The 18,108-nt window shown below is 40.5% G+C and overlaps 1 protein-coding gene and 1 pseudogene across 1 annotated transcript in view; one reads left to right on the top strand and one right to left on the bottom strand.

Annotated features, from left to right (window-relative positions):
• GPD1L (glycerol-3-phosphate dehydrogenase 1 like) overlaps positions 1–18,108 on the top strand; it is a 69,728-nt gene that overhangs the window by 24,342 nt on the left and 27,278 nt on the right. Inside the window, exon 3 of the mRNA XM_077129919.1 lies at positions 17,712–17,852. Coding sequence (XP_076986034.1) covers positions 17,712–17,852 — 141 coding nt within the window. The remainder of the gene's footprint in view (positions 1–17,711; positions 17,853–18,108) is intronic.
• Positions 13,909–17,070, bottom strand: LOC143657768 (protein S100-A10 pseudogene; annotated as a pseudogene).

The following is an 18,108-nucleotide window of genomic DNA, read 5'->3' as shown; positions in this document are numbered from 1 at the left end:
GGGCTATGCTACATTGATCTCTCTTATTTAAGCACCAGCCAATTAAGTCAAACACCATTCATTGCAACAGGCACTCCTCTTAGCTGACTGCAGATGTAATCAGCAACAGATTAGCTTCACATGCTCATGTCCACAGTAACAGAACTAGGCACTTTCACCTGGCCAAGTTGTTACCTGAACCTGACTCCCACACTAGGTCTTGAAGATGTTTCCCTACATTTTCTTCTAGAAGATTTATGGTGCTAGTTATTCTATTTAGGTGTTGATCCACATTGAGTTAATTTTTGTGTAGGGTATAAGATAGCAGTCCTCTTTCATTCTCTTGGCTATTGATATCCAATTCTTCCATGCCCAATTATTGAAAAAACTATTTTGTCCCAGTTAAGAAGATTTGGGGGCCTTGTCAAAAATCAACTGACCGTAGATTTGGTGGTCTAGTTCTGCACTTTTGATTCCATTAGTCAACGCTTCTGTCTTTTTGCTGGCACCATGCTGTTTTGAACACTGTGGCTTTATAATAGGTTTTAAAGTCAGGGAGTGTTAATCCTCCCACTTCGGTCTTCTATTTTAGGATGCTTTTAGCTTTTGGGGGTCTCTTTCCCTTCCAGATGAATTTGGTAATTAGCTTTTCCAAATCTTCAAAGTAGGTTGTTGGAATTTTGATTGGTACTGTGTTGAATCTATAAATCAATTTGGGGAGAATTGGCATCTTAACTCTAATTAGCCTTCCTATCCATGAGCAGGGAGTGTCTTTCCAACTATTTAGATCTTCTTTGATTTCCTTTAGCGATGTTATGTAGTTTTCTGTGTACAAGTTCTTTACATCCCTAGTTAAGTTCATTCCTAAGTACTGGATTCTTTTAGTTGGTGTTCTGACTGGAATTTTTTCCTTAACTGACTCCTCAGCTAGGTCCTTGCTTGTGTATAGAAATGTTACTGATTTTTGCACATTAATTTTATACCCCACCACCTTAGTAATTTATGTTTCTTAGCTCAAGTAACTTTGCTATAGATTTCTCAGGATCTTCCAAGTAGAGCATCATATCATCTGCAAATAATGAGAGTTTTACTTTTTCCTTTCCAATTTGGTTGCCTTTTATTTCTTTGTCCTGCCTGATTGCTGTAGCTAGAACTTCTAGCACAATGTTGAATAATAGTGGTGACAATGGGCATCCTTGTCTTGTTCCTGATCTTAGGGGGAAAGCTTTCAGTATCTCTCCATTGAGTATGATGCTGGCTATCGGTTTTTCATATACTCCCTTTATCGTAGTGAGGTAGTTACCTTTCATTCCTATCTTTTGGTGTGTTTTTTATTAGAAAAGGTTGCTGAATTTTGTCGAATACTTTTTCAGCATCAATTGAGATGATCATGTGATTTTTTTCCCTTTTGATTTGTTAATGTGCTATATTACATTAATTGATTTTCTTCTGTTGAATCTTCTGTGTATTCATGACATAAACCCCACTTGGTCATGGTGTATAATTCTTTTAATGTGTTGTTGGATTCAATTTGCTAATATTTTATTGAGAATTTTTGCATCTAAGTTCATTAGGGAGATTGGCCTGTAGTTTTCCTTTCTTATAGCATCTGTACCCGGTTTTGATATTAAAATGATATTAGCTTCATAAAATGAGTTAGGTAGAGTTCCTTTTTCCTCAATTTTTTTGGAAAAGTTTGAGCAGGATTGGTGTTAGTTCTTTCAGTAATGTGTGATAAAATTCCCTTGTGAAGCCATCTGGCCCTGGACTTTTCTTTGTAGAAAGATTTTTGATGACCGATTGAATCTCTTTACTTGTGATTAGTTTGTTGATCTTCTGTTTCTTCCTAAGTCAGTGTAGCTTGTTTGTGTGTCTCCAGGAATTTGCCCATTTCATCTAAGTTGTCTAGTTTGTTGGCATATAGTTGTTCATAGTATCCTCTTATGATTTCTTTCATTTCTTCAGGGTCTGTGGTAATGTACCCCTTCTTATTTCTGATTTTGTTTATTTGCATCCTCTCTCTTTTTTTCTTTGTCAGTCTTGCTAGTTGCCCAACAATTTTATTGATTTTTCTCAAAGAATCAACTTTTGGTTTTATTGATTCTTTCGTTCTCCCATTCATTTATCTCTGCTTTAATTTTTGTTATTTCTCTTCTTCTCTTTCCTTTGAGTCTAGTTTGCTATACTTTCTCAAGTTCCTCCAGGTGTGCTGTTAAGTCCTCGATTTTTGCTCTTTCTTGTTTTTTAATATACATATTTAGGGCAATAAATTTCCCTCTCAGCACAGCCTTTGCCACATCCCATACGTTCTGATACGTTGTGTTCTCATTTTCATTCATTTCCAGATAGCTGCTGATTTCTCTAGCAATTTCTTCTTTGACCCACTGATTGTTTAAGAGTGTGTTATTTAATCTCCACATATTTGTGAATGTTCTCATTCTTTGGTTTTTGAGACCCAGCTTCATCCCATTCTGATCAGAGAAAGTGCTTTGAATAATTTAAAGTGTCTTTAAATTTATAAAGACCTGTTTTGTGCCCCAGCATATGATCTATCCTGGAGAATGTTCCATGAGCACTAGAGAAGAAAGAATGTACATTCTTGTGCTTTCGGGTGCAATGACTTTTTTATGTCTGTTACAAGTTATTTAATTTCTCTACCTCCTTGTTGATCTTCTGTCTGGTTGCTCTATCTATAGAGGAGAGTGGTGTATTGAAGGCCCCTACTATTGTTGTTGAAACATCTATCGTTCCCTTCAGTTTTGCCAATGTCTGTCTCATGTACTTTGGAGCTCCTTGATTGGGAGGATAAACATTTATGATTGTTATGTCTTGGTGAATTGACCCTTTAATTAGTATATAGTGTCCTTCTTTGTCTCTTATGATGTCTTTACATTTAAAGTCTATTTTGTCTGATATTAGCATAGATACTCCTGCTTTCTTTTGGTTACAATTTGCGTGGAATATATTTTCCATCCTTTCACTTTCTATCAATTTGTATCCTTGTGTCTAAGATGAGTCTTTTGTAAGCAGCATATAGCTGGATTATGTTTACTTTTTTTTTTTTACTTTTCATTTCTTGCATTTTTATTGATACAACAATGTACAAGCACATACATACTTAACATACAAACATTACATACATGGTGTACAATCAAGGGCTCACAATAACACCACATAGTTCTATATTCACCACCATGATCATTTTTTAGAACATTTGCATCACTCTGGAAAAAGAAACAAAAAGAAAAAGAGAAAACTCATGTACACCATACCCCTTACCCCTCCCTCTCTTTGACCACTAGTATTTCTATCTATCCAGTATATATGTTTTTTAGTTTTAACATTTGTTCCTCCTATTATTTATTTATTTTTAATCCATATGATTTACTTATCTGTCCCCATACTGTACTAAAAGGAGCATCAGATGCAAGATTTTCAGAGTCACACAGTCACGTAGTGAAAGCTCTGTCATACAATCATCTTCAATAAACATGGCTACTGGAACACAGTTCTACAGTTTCAGGCACTTCCCTCTAGCCTAATACATCTTAATCTAATGAGGGTAATCTATATAATACATAAGAATAACCTCCAGGATAACTGCTCAACTCTGTTCTAAATCTCTCAGCCATTGACACTTTATTTTATCTCATTTCTCTCTTCCCTCTTTCGGTTGAGCATGTTTTCTCAAGCCCTTGATGCTGAGTCCCAGCTCATTCTAGGATTTCTTTCCCATGTTGCTGGGGAGGTTTACACCCCTGGGAGTCATGTCCCACGTAGAGAGAGGGAGGGCAGTGAGTTTGCTTGCCATGTTGGCTAAGAGAGAGTTAGGCCACATCTTCTGAGCAACAAAAGAGGTTCTCTGGAGGTGATTTCTAGGCCTAATTTTAAGTAGGCTTAGTCTATCCTTTGCAGGGATAAGTTTCATGTGAACAAACCCCAAGATTGAAGGCTCAGCCTATTGATGTGGTTGTGCCCACTGCTTGCGAGAATATCAGAAATTTGCCAAATGGGGAAATTGAATTTTCCCCCTTTCTCGCCATTCCCCCAAGGGGATTTGCAAATGCTTTTTTATTCACTGTTCAAGTCACTCTGGGATTTATCAGGGCATCACTCTGGAATTTATCGGGGCATCCCTCTGGACAAACCTGCAGAAACTTATGCCCTATTCAAGGTTCCATGTACTTATGGTGTTCAATTACACTGTCCATTTAAGTTATATTAGGGAATGCACTAGTCAAAATATAATTTTTGTGCCACATAAACATTTTTTACTTTAGTCTCACACATAAGTTAACATTTTAAAATATGAATTACCATCTATTTTCAGTACCCTGCAATGTTGACATTCCTTTGTTCTTCCTCATATAAAAACATTTTTTTGTTCATTTAGTCACTATCATTGTACACTCTAGGCATTCCTAGATTATACCATCTCAGACTTTATCGTCTGTCTTTCCTTCTGGTTTCATTTGTGCCCCCCAGTCCTCTGTCTATCATTCTCACATTCAGCTTCATTCAGTATACTAACATTATTGTGCTATAATTAGGCAGTATTGTGCTATCCATTTCTGAATTTTTACAGTCAGTCTTTTTGCACAATCTGTAACCCTTAAGCTCCAATTACCTAATCTCTACCCTATTTCTGTCTCCTGATGGCCTCTGTTCTTAACTGAAATTCTCCAAATTTATTTATTAGTGTTAGTTCGTATCAGTGAGACCATACAGTATTTGTCCTTTTGTTTCTGGCTAATCTCACTCAGCATAATGTCCTTAAGGTTCATCCATGTTCTATGTTACATGCTTCATGACTTGATTCTGTCTTATAACTGTGCAATATTCCATCTACTTGTCTGTTGATAGACATCTGGGCTGATTCCATCTCTTGGCAATTGTAAATAATGCTGCTACAAACATTGGTGTGCAAATGTCCATTTGTGTCCTTGGTCTCATGTCCTCTGAATAGGTACCTAACAATGGTATTGCTAGATTATATGGCAATTCTATGTTTAACATCCTGAGGAACTGCCAAGCTGCCTTCCACAGTGGTTCTATCATTTTACATTCCATCAACAGTGGATAAGTGGGCCTCTTTCTCCACATCCTCTTCAGCACTTATCGTTTTCTGTTTTATTGATAATGGCCTTTCTGGTGGGTGTGAGATGGTATCTCATTGTGGTTTTGATGTGCATTTCCCTAATAGCCAGGGAAGTTGAGCATATTTTCATGTGCCTTTTAACCATTTGTATTTTCTCTTCTGAGAAGTATCTGTTCATGTCTTTTACCCATTTTGTAATTGTGTTGTTTGTTGTTGTTGTTGTTGAGCTGAACAATCTCTTTATATATTCTGGATACTAGACCTTTATCTGATATATCATTTCCAAATATTAACTCCCATTGTATAGCTATCTTTTTACTTTCTTGACTAAGTTCTTTGATGCACAAAGTAGTTTAATTTTGAGGAGTTCACATTTATCTATTTCTTTATTTAATGCTCATGCTTTGGGTGTAAGATCTAGGAAACCACTCCTATTATAAGCTTTGTAAGATATTTCCCTACATTTTCTTCTAAAAGTTTTATGGTCTTAGATCTAATGTTTATGTCTTTGATCCATTTTGAGTTAATTTTTGTATAGGATATGAGATATAGATCTGCTTTCATTCTTTTGCATGTGATTATCCAGTTCTGCAAGCACCATTTTTGAAGAGACTGTTCTGTCCCAGGTGAGTTGGTTGACTGCCTTATCAAACATCAATTGTCCATAGATGATAGGGTGTGTATCTGAACACTCTATTCGATTCCACTGGTCAGTATATCTTTGTTTATGCCAGTATCATGCTGTTTTGACCACTGTAGCTTTGTAATACACCTTAAAGTCAGGTAGTATGAGACCTCTGACTTCAGTTTTCTTTCCGAGGATATTTTTAACTATTCGGGTCACCCTACCCTTCCAGATAAATTTGGTTATTGGTTTTTCTATTTCTGAAAAGTAAGTTTTTGGGATTTTAATTGATATTGCATTGAATTTATAAATCAATTTAGGTAGAATTGACATCTTGACTATATTTAATCTTCCAATTCATGAGCATGGTATGCCCTTCATTTATTTAGGTCTTCTGTGATTTCTTTTAGCAAGTTCTTGTAGTTTTCTTTGTAGCGATCTTTTGTATTATTAGTTAAATTTATTCCTAAATATTTTATTCTTTTGGTTGTAATTGTAAATGGAATGTTTTAAATTTCCCCCTCAGATTGCTCCTTACTAATGTATAGAAACACTACAAATTTTTGAGTGTTGATTTTGTAACCTGCCACTTTGTTGTACTCATTTGTTTACTCTAGTAGTTTTGCTGTGGATTTTTCAGAGTTTTTGACATATAGTATCATATAATCTGCAGTGAGAGTTTTACTTCTCCCTTTCTAATTTTGATGCCTTGTATTTCTTTTTCTTGTCTAATTGCTCTGGCTAGAACTTCCAACACAATGTTGAATAACAATGGTGACAGTGCACATCCTTGTCTTGTTCCTGATCTTAGGGGGAAATTTTTCACTTTTTCTCCATTGAGGATGATGTTAGCTGTGGGTTTTTCATATATTCCCTTTATCATGTTGAGGAAGTTCCCTTTTATTCTTATCCTTTGAAGTGTTTTTCAACAAGAAAGGATGTTGAATTTTGTCAAAAGCCTTTTCTGCATCAATCGAGATGATCATGTGGTTTTTCTGCTTTGATTTGTTGATATGGTATATTACATTAATTGATTTTCTTATGTTGAACCATCCCTGCATACCTGGGATGAATCCTACTTGGTTGGTATATAATTCTTTTAACGTGCTGCTGGATTTGTTTTGCAAGAATTTTCTTGAGGATTTTTGCATTTTTGCATAATTTTCTTTTCTTAAAGTGTCTTCATCTGGCTTTGGTATGAGGATGATGTTGGCCTCATAGAATGAGTTAGGTAGCATTCCCTCCTCTTCAGTTTTTTTGAAGTGTTTGAGCAGGATTGATACTAATTTGTTCTTGAATGTTTGGTAGAATTCACATGTGAAGCCATCTGGTCCTGGACTTTTCTTTTTTGTGAGCTTCTTAATGACTAATTCAGTTTCTTTTACTTGTGATTGGTTTGTTGAGGTCATCTATTTCTTCTCGAGTCAGTGTTGGTTGTTCATGCCTTTCTAGGAAGTTGTCCATTTCATCTACATTGTGTAGGTTACTAGCATAAAGTTGTTCATAGTATCCTCTCATTACCTCCTTTATATCTATGGGGTCAGTGTTTATGTCTCCTCTTCCATTTCTGATTTTATTTATTTGCATCCTCTCTCTTCTTCATTTTGTCAACCTTGCTAAGGGTCCATCAATCCTACTGATTTTCTCATAGAACAAACTTCTGATTTTGTTGATTTTCTCGATTGTTTTCATGTTCTTAGTTTCATTTATTTCTGCTCTGATCTTCATTATTTCTTTCCTTTTGCTTGCTTTGGGGTTAGTTTGCTGTTCTTTCTCTAGTTCTTTCAAGTGAACAGTTAATTTGTCAATTTTTGCTCTTCTTTTTTGATATAGGCATTTAGGGCAATAAATTTCCCTTTGCTGGATCCTATAAATTTTGATACGTTGTGTTTTCATTTTAGTTTGCCTCAAGATATTCACTGATTTCTCTTGTAATTTCTTCCTTGACCCACAGTTTGTTTAAGAGTGTATTGTTGAGCCTCCACATATTTGTGAATTTCCTGGCCTTCTGCCTGTTATTGATTTCCAACTTCATTCCTTTATGATCCAGAAAGTGTTTTATATGATTTCAATCATTTTAAAATTTATTGAGACTTGCTTTGTGTCCCAGTATATGGTCTATCCTTGAGAATGATCCATGAGCACCTGAGAAAAATGTGTATCTTCCTGTTATGGGATGAAATATTCTATAAATGTCTGTTAAGTTTAGTTCATTTATTGTATTATTCAGATTCTCTGTTTCTTTATTGATCCTCTGTCTAGATGTTCTGTCCATTGATGACAGCAGGGAATTGAAGTCTCCAACTATTACAGTAGATGTGTCGATTTTCTTTTCAGTATTTTCAGTGTTTGCCTCATGTATTTTTGGAGCACTCTGGCTTGGTGCATAAATATTTATGATTGTTAGGTCTTCTTGTTGAATTGTTCCTTTTATTAATATATAGTGTCCTTCTTTGTCTCTTTTAACTGTTTTACATTTGAAAACTAATTTGTTGGATATTAGTATAGCTACTCCTGCCCTTTTCCACTTGTTGTTTGCATGAAATATCTTTTCCCAACCTTTCACTTTCAACCTGTGTTTATCCTTGGGTTAAAATGTGTCTCCTGTAGACAGCATATAGATGGGCCTGCTTTTTTAATCCATTCTACCAGTCTATTTCTTTTGTTTGGGGAGTTTAATGCATTAACATTTAGTGTTATTAGTGTAAGGGCAGTACTTTCTTCTACTATTTTGTCTTTTTGATTTTACATATCATACCTAATTTTTCTTCTTTTTACCTTTACTGATAGTCTTCATTTCTATACTCTTCTCCACAGCTTTCTCTCCTGTCTTTTCCTACCTGTCTCTAGTACTCTCTTTTGTATTTCTTGGAGTGCCAGTCTCTTGGTCACAGTGATTTTTTTTTTGTCTGAAAATGTTTTATTTCCACCCCCCCCCCTTTTTTTTTTTTTTGCATTGGCTGGCACCAGGAATTGAACCCAGGTCTCTGGCATGGTAGGTGAGAACTCTGCCTGCTGAGCCACTGTGGCCAGCCCTACCCCTCATTTTTGCCCCTTATTTTTGAAGGACGCTTTTGCTGGATATAGAATTCTTGGTTGGCAGTTTTTCTCTTTTAGAATCTTTAATATATCATACCACTGTCTTTTTGCCTCCATTGTTTCTGCTGAGAAATCTACCCATAGTCTTATTGGGCTTCCCTTATATGTGATGGACTACTTTTCTCTTGCTGCTTTCAAAATTCTCTCTTTCTCTTTTACATCTGACATTCTGATTAGTAAGTGTCTTGGAGTACGTCTATTTGGATCTATTCTGTTTGGGGTATGCTGCATTTCTTGTATCTATAATTTTTAGTCTTTCATAGAGTTGGGAAATTTTCAGTGATAATTTCCTCCTTTTCCTTTCTCTTCTCCTTCTGGGATACCCACAACACGTATATTCATGCATTTCATGTTGTCATTCAATTCCCTGAGTCCCTGCTCATATTTTTCCATTCTTTTCCCTATATTTTCTTTTTCTTGTTGGATTTCAGATGTCCATCCTATTCATTAATCCTATCTTCTGCTTCTTGAAATCTAACATTGTAGGTTTTCATTGTTTTTTAATCTTTTCTACTGTGCCCTTCATTCCCATAAGTTCTGCGATTTGTTTTTTCAGACTTTCGATTTCTTCTTTTTGTTTGTCCCTTGCTTTCTTTATATTCTCCCTTAATTCATTGATTTGATTTTTGATGAGATTATCCATGTCTGTTCAAACATCCTGAATTAATTGTTTCAACTCCTGTATCTCATTTGAATTCTTGGTTTGTTCCTTTGACTGGGCCATATCTTCAATTTTCCTAGTATGATTAGTTATATGTTGCTGATGTCTAGACATTTAATTTCCTTAATTAGTTTATCTGGAGATTGTTTTCACTTTTTTACCTGGGATTTTCTTGCTAGATGACTTTGTTGTCTATCTGTTCTTTGACATTCAGTTCAGCTTATTCTGGGCCTCTGGCATAGGTTTTGTTTAACATATCAGAATTTTTCAGTTGTTTTCTTGTTTTTTGCCCTGCCTATATGATGCCTTTGTTTTTTTTTCTTAGGAGGGTCTACTTATGTATTATTTATTGACCCCAGTCAGATTTTCCCAGACCAGACTGGTCTTCTCTCAGGAGGGAAGAGTGACCTGCATCAGTTTTCCCTGAGGGTGAAACCCAGGAGGTCAAAAGGCTTTCCTATGAAGCCTCTGGACTCTATGTTTTTCCTGTCCTGCCTGATATGTGGCACTTTTCTGCCTGCAGATCCCACCAGCATAAAGTGATGTGGTACCTTTAACTTCAGCAGACTCTCCCTGCTGAGTGCGTGGTTGAGACAGAGGAGAAGTTGTAGGCTGGCTTTAATCGCTTCAGTTTTCCACACCCAGGGTCTGAATTCCTTGAGTGAGGGATTCCACCTGAGCTGGGCCCCACCCTTCTCCTGACAAAGGCACAGCCTCCAGGGACTTACTTCCTTTCACCTGACCAGCCTCTTTGTCTCTCAAATAACTTTAATTTCACCCTTGCCTGGGATAGCTGGAGCCTATTGTATTTTGCAGTTGTATTTTCTGCTTCTCTTCAACATTTGACAGACTTATTAGTATGTGTCTTGGGGAAGACCTATTTGGATTTATTCTGTTTGGAGTTCTTTGGGCTTCTTTGACTTGTATATTTATATGAGTCCTTTATGAAGGTTGTAAAGTTTTCCCCCATTATATCCTCAACTATTCTTCCTAGCCCTTTCCTCCTCTCTTCTCCTTCTGGGACACCAATGATTTTTATATTTGTGTACTTTGTTTTGTCTATCATTTCCCTGAGATCCCATTCAATTTTTTTCCATCTTTTTTGCCATTTGCTGTTTTGAGTCTGTGAAGTCAGTTATCCTGTCCTCTATATCACTTATTCTTTCTTCTGTCTCTTCAAATCTGGTGGTGTTACTCTAGTATGTTTTTTATTTGATCAACAGTCTTTAATCTCTGTGATATCCACTATTTTTCTATTTATTATTTCAAATTCCTCTTTATGCTCTTCTACTGTCTTCTTGATCTCCTTTATGTTATGTGCCATCCCACTTATTATATTAAATAGAGTTGTATGAACATCTTTGATTAGTTCCAACATCTATGTCTCCTATGGTGTTTTAATTTGTTCATTAGGCAGGGCTATGTCTGTCTGCATTGTGAGATGCTTACTGATCTGCTGTCTTCATCGCATGTAATATCTTGATTGATTTACTTTGGAAGTTGATTTCTTTCAGAAGTCTGAGGCCTTGTGTTTGCAGGATGGTTGTACAGTAGGGAGCAGGCTATGGGGTGGGGCACTCAGTGCGGTGATTTGTTTCAGGGCAGGTATAGGTACAGGTAGGGGGGATGTTACACTGATGCCTGTGAAGGTACGTGCCCAGCAGCCAGGGAGGATGTTGCTGTGTGGGTGCACCGGTCTCGGGGGACATAAACCTGGTGTGTGATGGTCTAGGGTGTGGGGCCCTTAGTGCACATGCCTAGAGCTGTGGCAGCAGGTCAGTGTTATGTCTTCATGGATTGGTGGCAAATGTGACCCAGCTGAGCAGGTCAGCCCTTTCTCAGAGCTGGGAAGTGTGGCTGAGGGCTGTGTACATACACAGTTCTAGGACTGCTATAAACTTAGGTTCCCAGAGCTGAATGACGTCACTGGGGGCCTGTATTAGTTGGGGTTCTCTAGAGAAACAGAATCAACAGGGAACACTCACAAATATAAAATTTATAAAATGTCTTACATGACCACAGGAATGCAGAGTCCAAAATCCACAGGGCAGGCTGTGAAGCCGACAATTCCGATGGAGGGTCTGGATGAAATCCACAGAGGATAGCTGGCCGGCTGCAGCTGGAAAAGAGCCTGTCTCTTCTGAATCCTCCTTAAAAGGCTTCCAGTGATTAGATTAAGCACCACTTGTTGCAGAAGACACTCCCCTTGGCTGATTACAAATGGAATCAGCTGTGGATGGAGCTGACATGCTCATGATTTAATTCTATGAAATGTCCTCACCACAACAGACAGGACAGCACTTGCCCAACCAGACAAACAGGTACCACCACTTGGCCAAGTTGACACATGAGCCTGACCATGACAGGGCCCATGCGATGTGTGGGTCTGAGAGTGCTATAAACTGATGCACAGAGCTCAGGGGGATGGGGTGAAGCTGTGCGACACCATAGGTAGGGAGGCCGGGTGTAGCCTGGGTGAGGAAGTTGGTGCCCGCAGCCTTTATGCACTCAGCAGCCTGCAGGGAACAGGGAGGGGGGAGGTAGTGCTTGGGAGGGGTTCAGGAGAGGTGGGTTGGGCTGCAGATACATGCACTGGGGGCTGGTGGGATAGGGGTGCCTGGAGCATGGGGATTGGGAGCAGATGATGGGATTTGGTGCATGGGGTATGGGGTGAGGCCACAGTCACAGGGCTGCACTGGTGAGGGTAGTGCACCCAAGGAATGCGGCCTGGCTTACTTCCTAGTCCCCAGCTCCCATCCATGCACTCCTGTGGGCTCTGCACCTCTGCACCAGGCTCCATCTTTCTGCCTCTCAATTCCTTGGCCTCTGCAACGAGGGCCACCCTATGTGGTACAGAAGGCTCTCTCAGATCCCATACCATTTATTTTATTTAGTAGAGTAATATGAACATCTTTGATTAGTTGTTTCAACATCTGTCTCCTCTGGTGCTTTAATTTGATTGTTAGGCTGAGCTATATCTGTCGGCATCATGTGTTAGTGATCTTCTGTTGTCTTTGTAGCATGTAAATATCTTGATTGGTTTACTTTGGAAGTTGATTTCCTATGGTAATCTAAAGCCTTGTATTTGCAGGATGGATGTAGAGCAGGATGCAGGGCATGCGGCTGGGCACAACAGTGCAGTGATGCATTGCAGCACAGGTGTAGCCTCAGGTTGGGGATTCTATGCTGTTGCCTGTGAGCATCGGCACCCAGCATTGGGGAGGATGTGGCTGTGCAGATGCACGGGTCTGGGGGGCGGATCCCTGGTGTACGCTAGTCTAGGGTGCAGGACGCTTTATGTACATGTGCAGAACTCAAGGCAACTGGTCGGCACTGCACCTGCATTGGCTGGCGACAGATGTGGCTCGGCTGCGCAGGTCAGCACTTGCCCAGGTCAGTGCTTGCCTAGAGCTGGGGTGTGTGACTTGGGGCCGTGTGCATGCGCAGAGCTGAGAAGGCTGTAAACCCATGTACACGCACAGAACTCAGGGAGGTGGGGTGGGGTTGCACCAGTGTATGGGTTAGGGACCAGTGTAGCCTAGATATGGGGGTAAGCGCCTGCAGTCTTTATATGCTAGTGAATGCCTTCAGGGGACAGGGTGGGGGAGGTAGGGCTCAGGAGGGGCAGTTCAAGACAGCACTTGTGGGTTGGGCTGGGGCAGGCGTGTATGCTTTGGGGCTGGGGTGTAGGGCAGGTAGGCACATGAGGTATTGGCAGGGCAGGAGTGCTTGGAGCATGGGGAGGTGGTGCAGGTGATGAGGTTCAGGTGCGTGGGGCATGGGATGAGTCATGGGTTGTGGTACTTACCTCCATACCTAGGCTACACCGGTCCCTAGCCCATACACTAGTGCAACCCCACCCCACCCCACCCCCCAGAGCTCTGTGCGTGTACATGTGCGTGTACAGTTTATAGCCTTCTCAGATCTGCGCATGCACACGACCTCCAGTCACACACCCCAGCTCTGAGCAAGCACTGACCAGTAAGGTGCTTCAGCAATCAAAATCATTTCTTAAATCCTGATTTCTCAATTACAATGCTATGTGTTTTACTCATCCTGTTACATTTAATCTGAATACTCATTTCCCAGAGAAGGGACGTGAGCTGCCTTTGGTGTCGTGGTAGAACCAGACTAAGATGTCCCACCTCGCCAGCGGCAGCCAGGCCAATTTTTTTTTTAATTAAAAAAGAAATTTGTTTATTGAGGGCAAGAAGATGCAAACAGTATAAGAATTAAAAGCTTATCTGGCATTTAATTGACTTTTCTTCCACTGCTTGTCAAATGGGAGCTGGATTTTATTTGTACATTTTCTAAGGACCCGATCTGTTTTGAAATCCTTATGCAAAGGGTAGCTGTGGGGCTGATTCTGTAAGCGACTCTTGGGATAATTCTTATGAGGGACGGGGGTAGGGGGTGGGGGGGGGTGGATTAAGTCCTCAGTTCTGCCTACTTTCTTCCCTTCTGCTTCATGTGTACTACAAAATAGTCATTGCACGCAAGGGTGAGCCCAGCAATTAGCGAAAAGAAGCTCTGGAAGCCCACTTTGCCACCTCAACACTGGTCCAGATCCTTCCTTATTTTATCCACAGACAGAGGGTCTTTTTGATTTTCCAAAAATCCTGGGAACTCCTTTTCCATGCGTACTCTCAGGGCCTCCTTTGTTAAGTAGTGTTTATCCCCGGCAAATTTGCGAAATATGAACATCATCGTTTCTATGGCCTGTTCCATTTGAGACGGCGTTTCCGCGAGGTCTGTTGAAACCTTGGCCGGAGGCGCGGCGGCGGCTGGGGACCTGGGACAAGGAGCCAGTGGGCGGCGCGGGGTGGTGGGCCGGAGGAGGGGCGGGTATGCGCAGGCAGCCGCCAGGCCATTTAAACCACAACACCCGCGCTAGACCACCAGTGCCGTTCCAGCAGGCAGGTTCCTATAGACGAGCTGGAAAGAATTTGAAGGGTCCTAAGAGATCAGACAAAAAATAAGGACAGCATTAACATCTTTGGATTTTTGTTGTTTATCTATTATTATTGTGATGTTGGTATGAACAAGCATGTGGCAAGGTTCATGTATGGGAGGATCTTTATTTGACAGGAAAAATTTAATAGTATATTATGGGGAAAAAAGCTATGAAAGTATGACTGAAGCTCTCTCAGTACAATTTTAGATATTTTTGTAGGCTGGAAAAAACCTAGAAGGAAATATACCAAAAAATGGATATTGATTATTTCTGGTGGTGTGGGATTATGAATGGTTCTTATTTTCCTCCTGACTTTTCTTGTCTTTTCCCAAGTTTGATCCAGTGAGCCTATTAATAGTTATAAATGAATGTAGAATGTAGAAAGGTCTTTTTCGCTTGGCTCTGAAGACCATAAAATACCATCTCAGGAGTGCCAGGAGATAAATATGCAACAGTAAGATTGAGGTCTTTTTCTTGGCCACTCAAATACTGCAGATAAGGTGTTGACAGTTTGTGAAAGCTCAGTGAGCACGTACTTTGCAGTGATAACTAAACCAGGGAATACAAAAGAATCCTCAGACTTGTTCTCACAGTTATTAACCAGCTTTGTTTCAAATGATTTTTATTAACTTGGACCAAGAGCACTGAATTCCTAAAAGTCGGGACATTAAGCAAACCAACTATGACAACTTAGTTCTAATTTACTTATCCCACTCACCATTAAAAGGCAAGCACTATCATTCTGAGTTGTCTTTCCCAACCAATTTAAAATGTTTTAATTGTGAACCCCCTTGGAAAGATTTTGGCAGGAGGCCCGTGAAATCGTTCTGCTTTTTTCCAAAGCAGTGTCTTGATCGTTTTCAGAATAGAAGATGGGGTAGAGATTTCACAAAAGGTTTTATTCTGAAAGACAAAGTGCAAATTATTGTGTTTTCTGAGGGGAACATGTTTTGATGCTGTGTAAAAGGAATAATGGTCTGTAGATGGACTCTATGGATGTCACAAGTGGAGCTCTTATTACATCTTACTTCTGTGGGTATTCCAGGAGAGAGATTGGAAGGCTGTCTGTGCATGCTGTATGAGCCCCAGATTATACTGAACTAGAGACTGACCCATCACAACCCCTACCAACTATCGGGTTTTTCTTTGATTTATTGAAGAAGGAAATGTAAGAGGCAGGAAGAAAACTAACCAGCTTGCAGCTTCCTTGAGGATGTTTTTAAATAAAGGGACATGTGGATGGGCTGATATATAAGAGATAGGTAGATTTTTCTGATGAATAACCTATGTTTAGCTCTGTTCCAGCCCTGCTCTTGGAGGGCTTGGGTCGGGGCAGCTGTAAGACCAAAGAACTCATCAGTCAGGCACAGGGTTAGTCATGAATTTTATTGGGACTAATGAACAGAAGATTCTTCCCAATAATGGCTGCTCAGAAAATGGATGTTAGAGCCTGCAGAGGGGCGGGAAGCAACAGGGGCTTATAAGGATTTAGGACAGAGTGTGAGAAGAGAGTTTCAGCAGGGTCTCATGACACAACGGTCTGGAGGTTTGTTATCAACAGGGATCAAGGAAGGGGAGTTCTAATGCTTTGTTTACGATACCATCAGTACATTCTCACCCCCCCGCCCCAGGAAGTCTGATGACTTTTAACTTCTGACCTAGTCATTGTAGTTGGCTACGTGCAGTAACTTATTCTCAATATGGAGACAGGGGCCTGGGCCTGAGTCTCCACAAGCTCTTTATAGTTTGAAAGCACAGCCATTTATATTATTTAATTTGAAACAGCTCTGTGAAGTAGCTAGGTAGAAGTGATTTTTGTCCCCATTCTGTATATGGCATGAGTAGGGTCAGAAAAGCTAAGTTTCTTTTCCAAGGTCACACAGCTGGTCACTTGCAGATATGGGATTCAAACTTTTTGGTTCTGGCATCTTTTCCGTTCTACCATGTTGGGACCTGTCCTGAAAAGTGTGCACACACATGTGTATGTTTTGGGAGTGGATGGAATAGAAGAGAAACAGTAGGTCTTAAGAAGTAGACAAGACTTGATTAAATTCAGGATGCCAGGATCCATGAGAGGGAGGGAGGAGGGGACAGAAATCCACCCCCCAAATCTAGTAACCCAAGAGGAAAGAAGGGATCAGAAAGGCTGTGGAAAATGGGTAGAACTACCACATAATGACCTCTACCAACTGAGAGGCTAACAAATAAAATAAGAAACTGCTTTGCTAGAATCTCCAGGTATAAGGAACTAGTAATTAATAAGCAGAAGAATTTTTGATAATAAGTCATTGCCGCATGTGGCTACCCAGCCCAGAGTACCAATCTGGAGAAAATGGGGTTTTCCTTGCCTTTCGGGGTATGAGTAAAGAGGAAGAAGTACTAGGTCTTGGCTTGTGATCTGGTATATAGGAATGACTCATTCTGTTGCCGTTCAAATCACCTTAAACTAACATAGAGAATGTTTTAGTTCATGTGACTTAAACTCCAAGCAGGGTTGGTTTGGAATATAATCTGAACAAGGCTTGAATAATGTCAACAACGCCCTGTTTTCCCTCCTGTTTCTCTAACTCTTGCCTTCCACAAAGTCAGTCTCATCCATGTGGGAGCTCCTTACGTTTGTATAACGATCACAGCAGTTCCAGACCTCACGCCATCATCCCACAGTGTTCAAGGAAAGGCCCATAGCTCCCACAGAAGAGTGTGAAAGCATCTGTTCCCTAGAAGCCACAGAACACAGCTTCTGGCTTCTCGTTGGCTCTGTTTGTTTTATGTGTCCGTTGACTTGAATGAGGTGTGGCCAGAATGAAGCCACTTCAGAACCACAGCGAGCCTGGGTAGGAGTGGCCTGGGGAGGCCCTGACCTATCTCTCCACCCAAACTTTGCTCTCCCAACGGTATCCCCCATTGGCTAAAAACAACTGTCAGAGAGCAAGGAAGGCTGGGGGAAACAGTACATTGAAAACAGTCTTCTGAAGAATAGAGCTAGGCAGAGAAGGGCAGACAGTGGACTCGGGGTGGGGAGGAGCAATGGAGAATAATCCATGCAGTATTCTTGTGACATCCTTTTATGGATGGGGAAACTGAGGCACAGGCACAGGCCACACAGCTGGTAAGTGATGGGCAGGACCTTCCTGGCTTCAGACCCCCATGTCCTGAAGAAGAAAAGCAGTGCACACACCACATACTTTTGTTGTCTGTTCTTCACTCTGGGTGCCTGAGAAATGGTCAGTGAATGATACAGTTTGGATAGGCATATTTTGGTATAAAAGTAACCATTCCCTCTTTGCGGCTGCAGGTTGCTGTCCCAAATCTCAGTGAGGCGGTGCAGGATGCAGACCTGCTGGTGTTTGTCATTCCCCACCAGTTCATTCACCGCATCTGTGATGAGATCACTGGGAGAGTGCACAAGGAAGCACTGGGAATCACCCTCATCAAGGTAACTCATGCATGGGTGTACGCTGAGTAGGAAAGACGTCACCAGACCGTGAGATTTCATTCCCCCCTCACCTTTGCCTGTTGGGTATGGCACTGGTTTTGAGTTTTTAGATGCCTGGAAGGTAATCAAGACCATTCACCCTATAAACCTTGTTTATCTCAAATTGAGGAGAGAGGTTGCTATCTCTCACATGATGGTGTCTTCTCCAGATGAGTCTTGCTGTGAGAAAGAATCTTCGGTAAATGTATCTTAGCCT

The sequence above is a fragment of the Tamandua tetradactyla genome, chromosome 15 (assembly GCF_023851605.1).
Source record: "Tamandua tetradactyla isolate mTamTet1 chromosome 15, mTamTet1.pri, whole genome shotgun sequence".
In the NCBI taxonomy this organism is placed as follows: Eukaryota; Metazoa; Chordata; class Mammalia; order Pilosa; family Myrmecophagidae; genus Tamandua; species Tamandua tetradactyla.
This window is presented reverse-complemented; position numbering and strand designations above follow the sequence as displayed.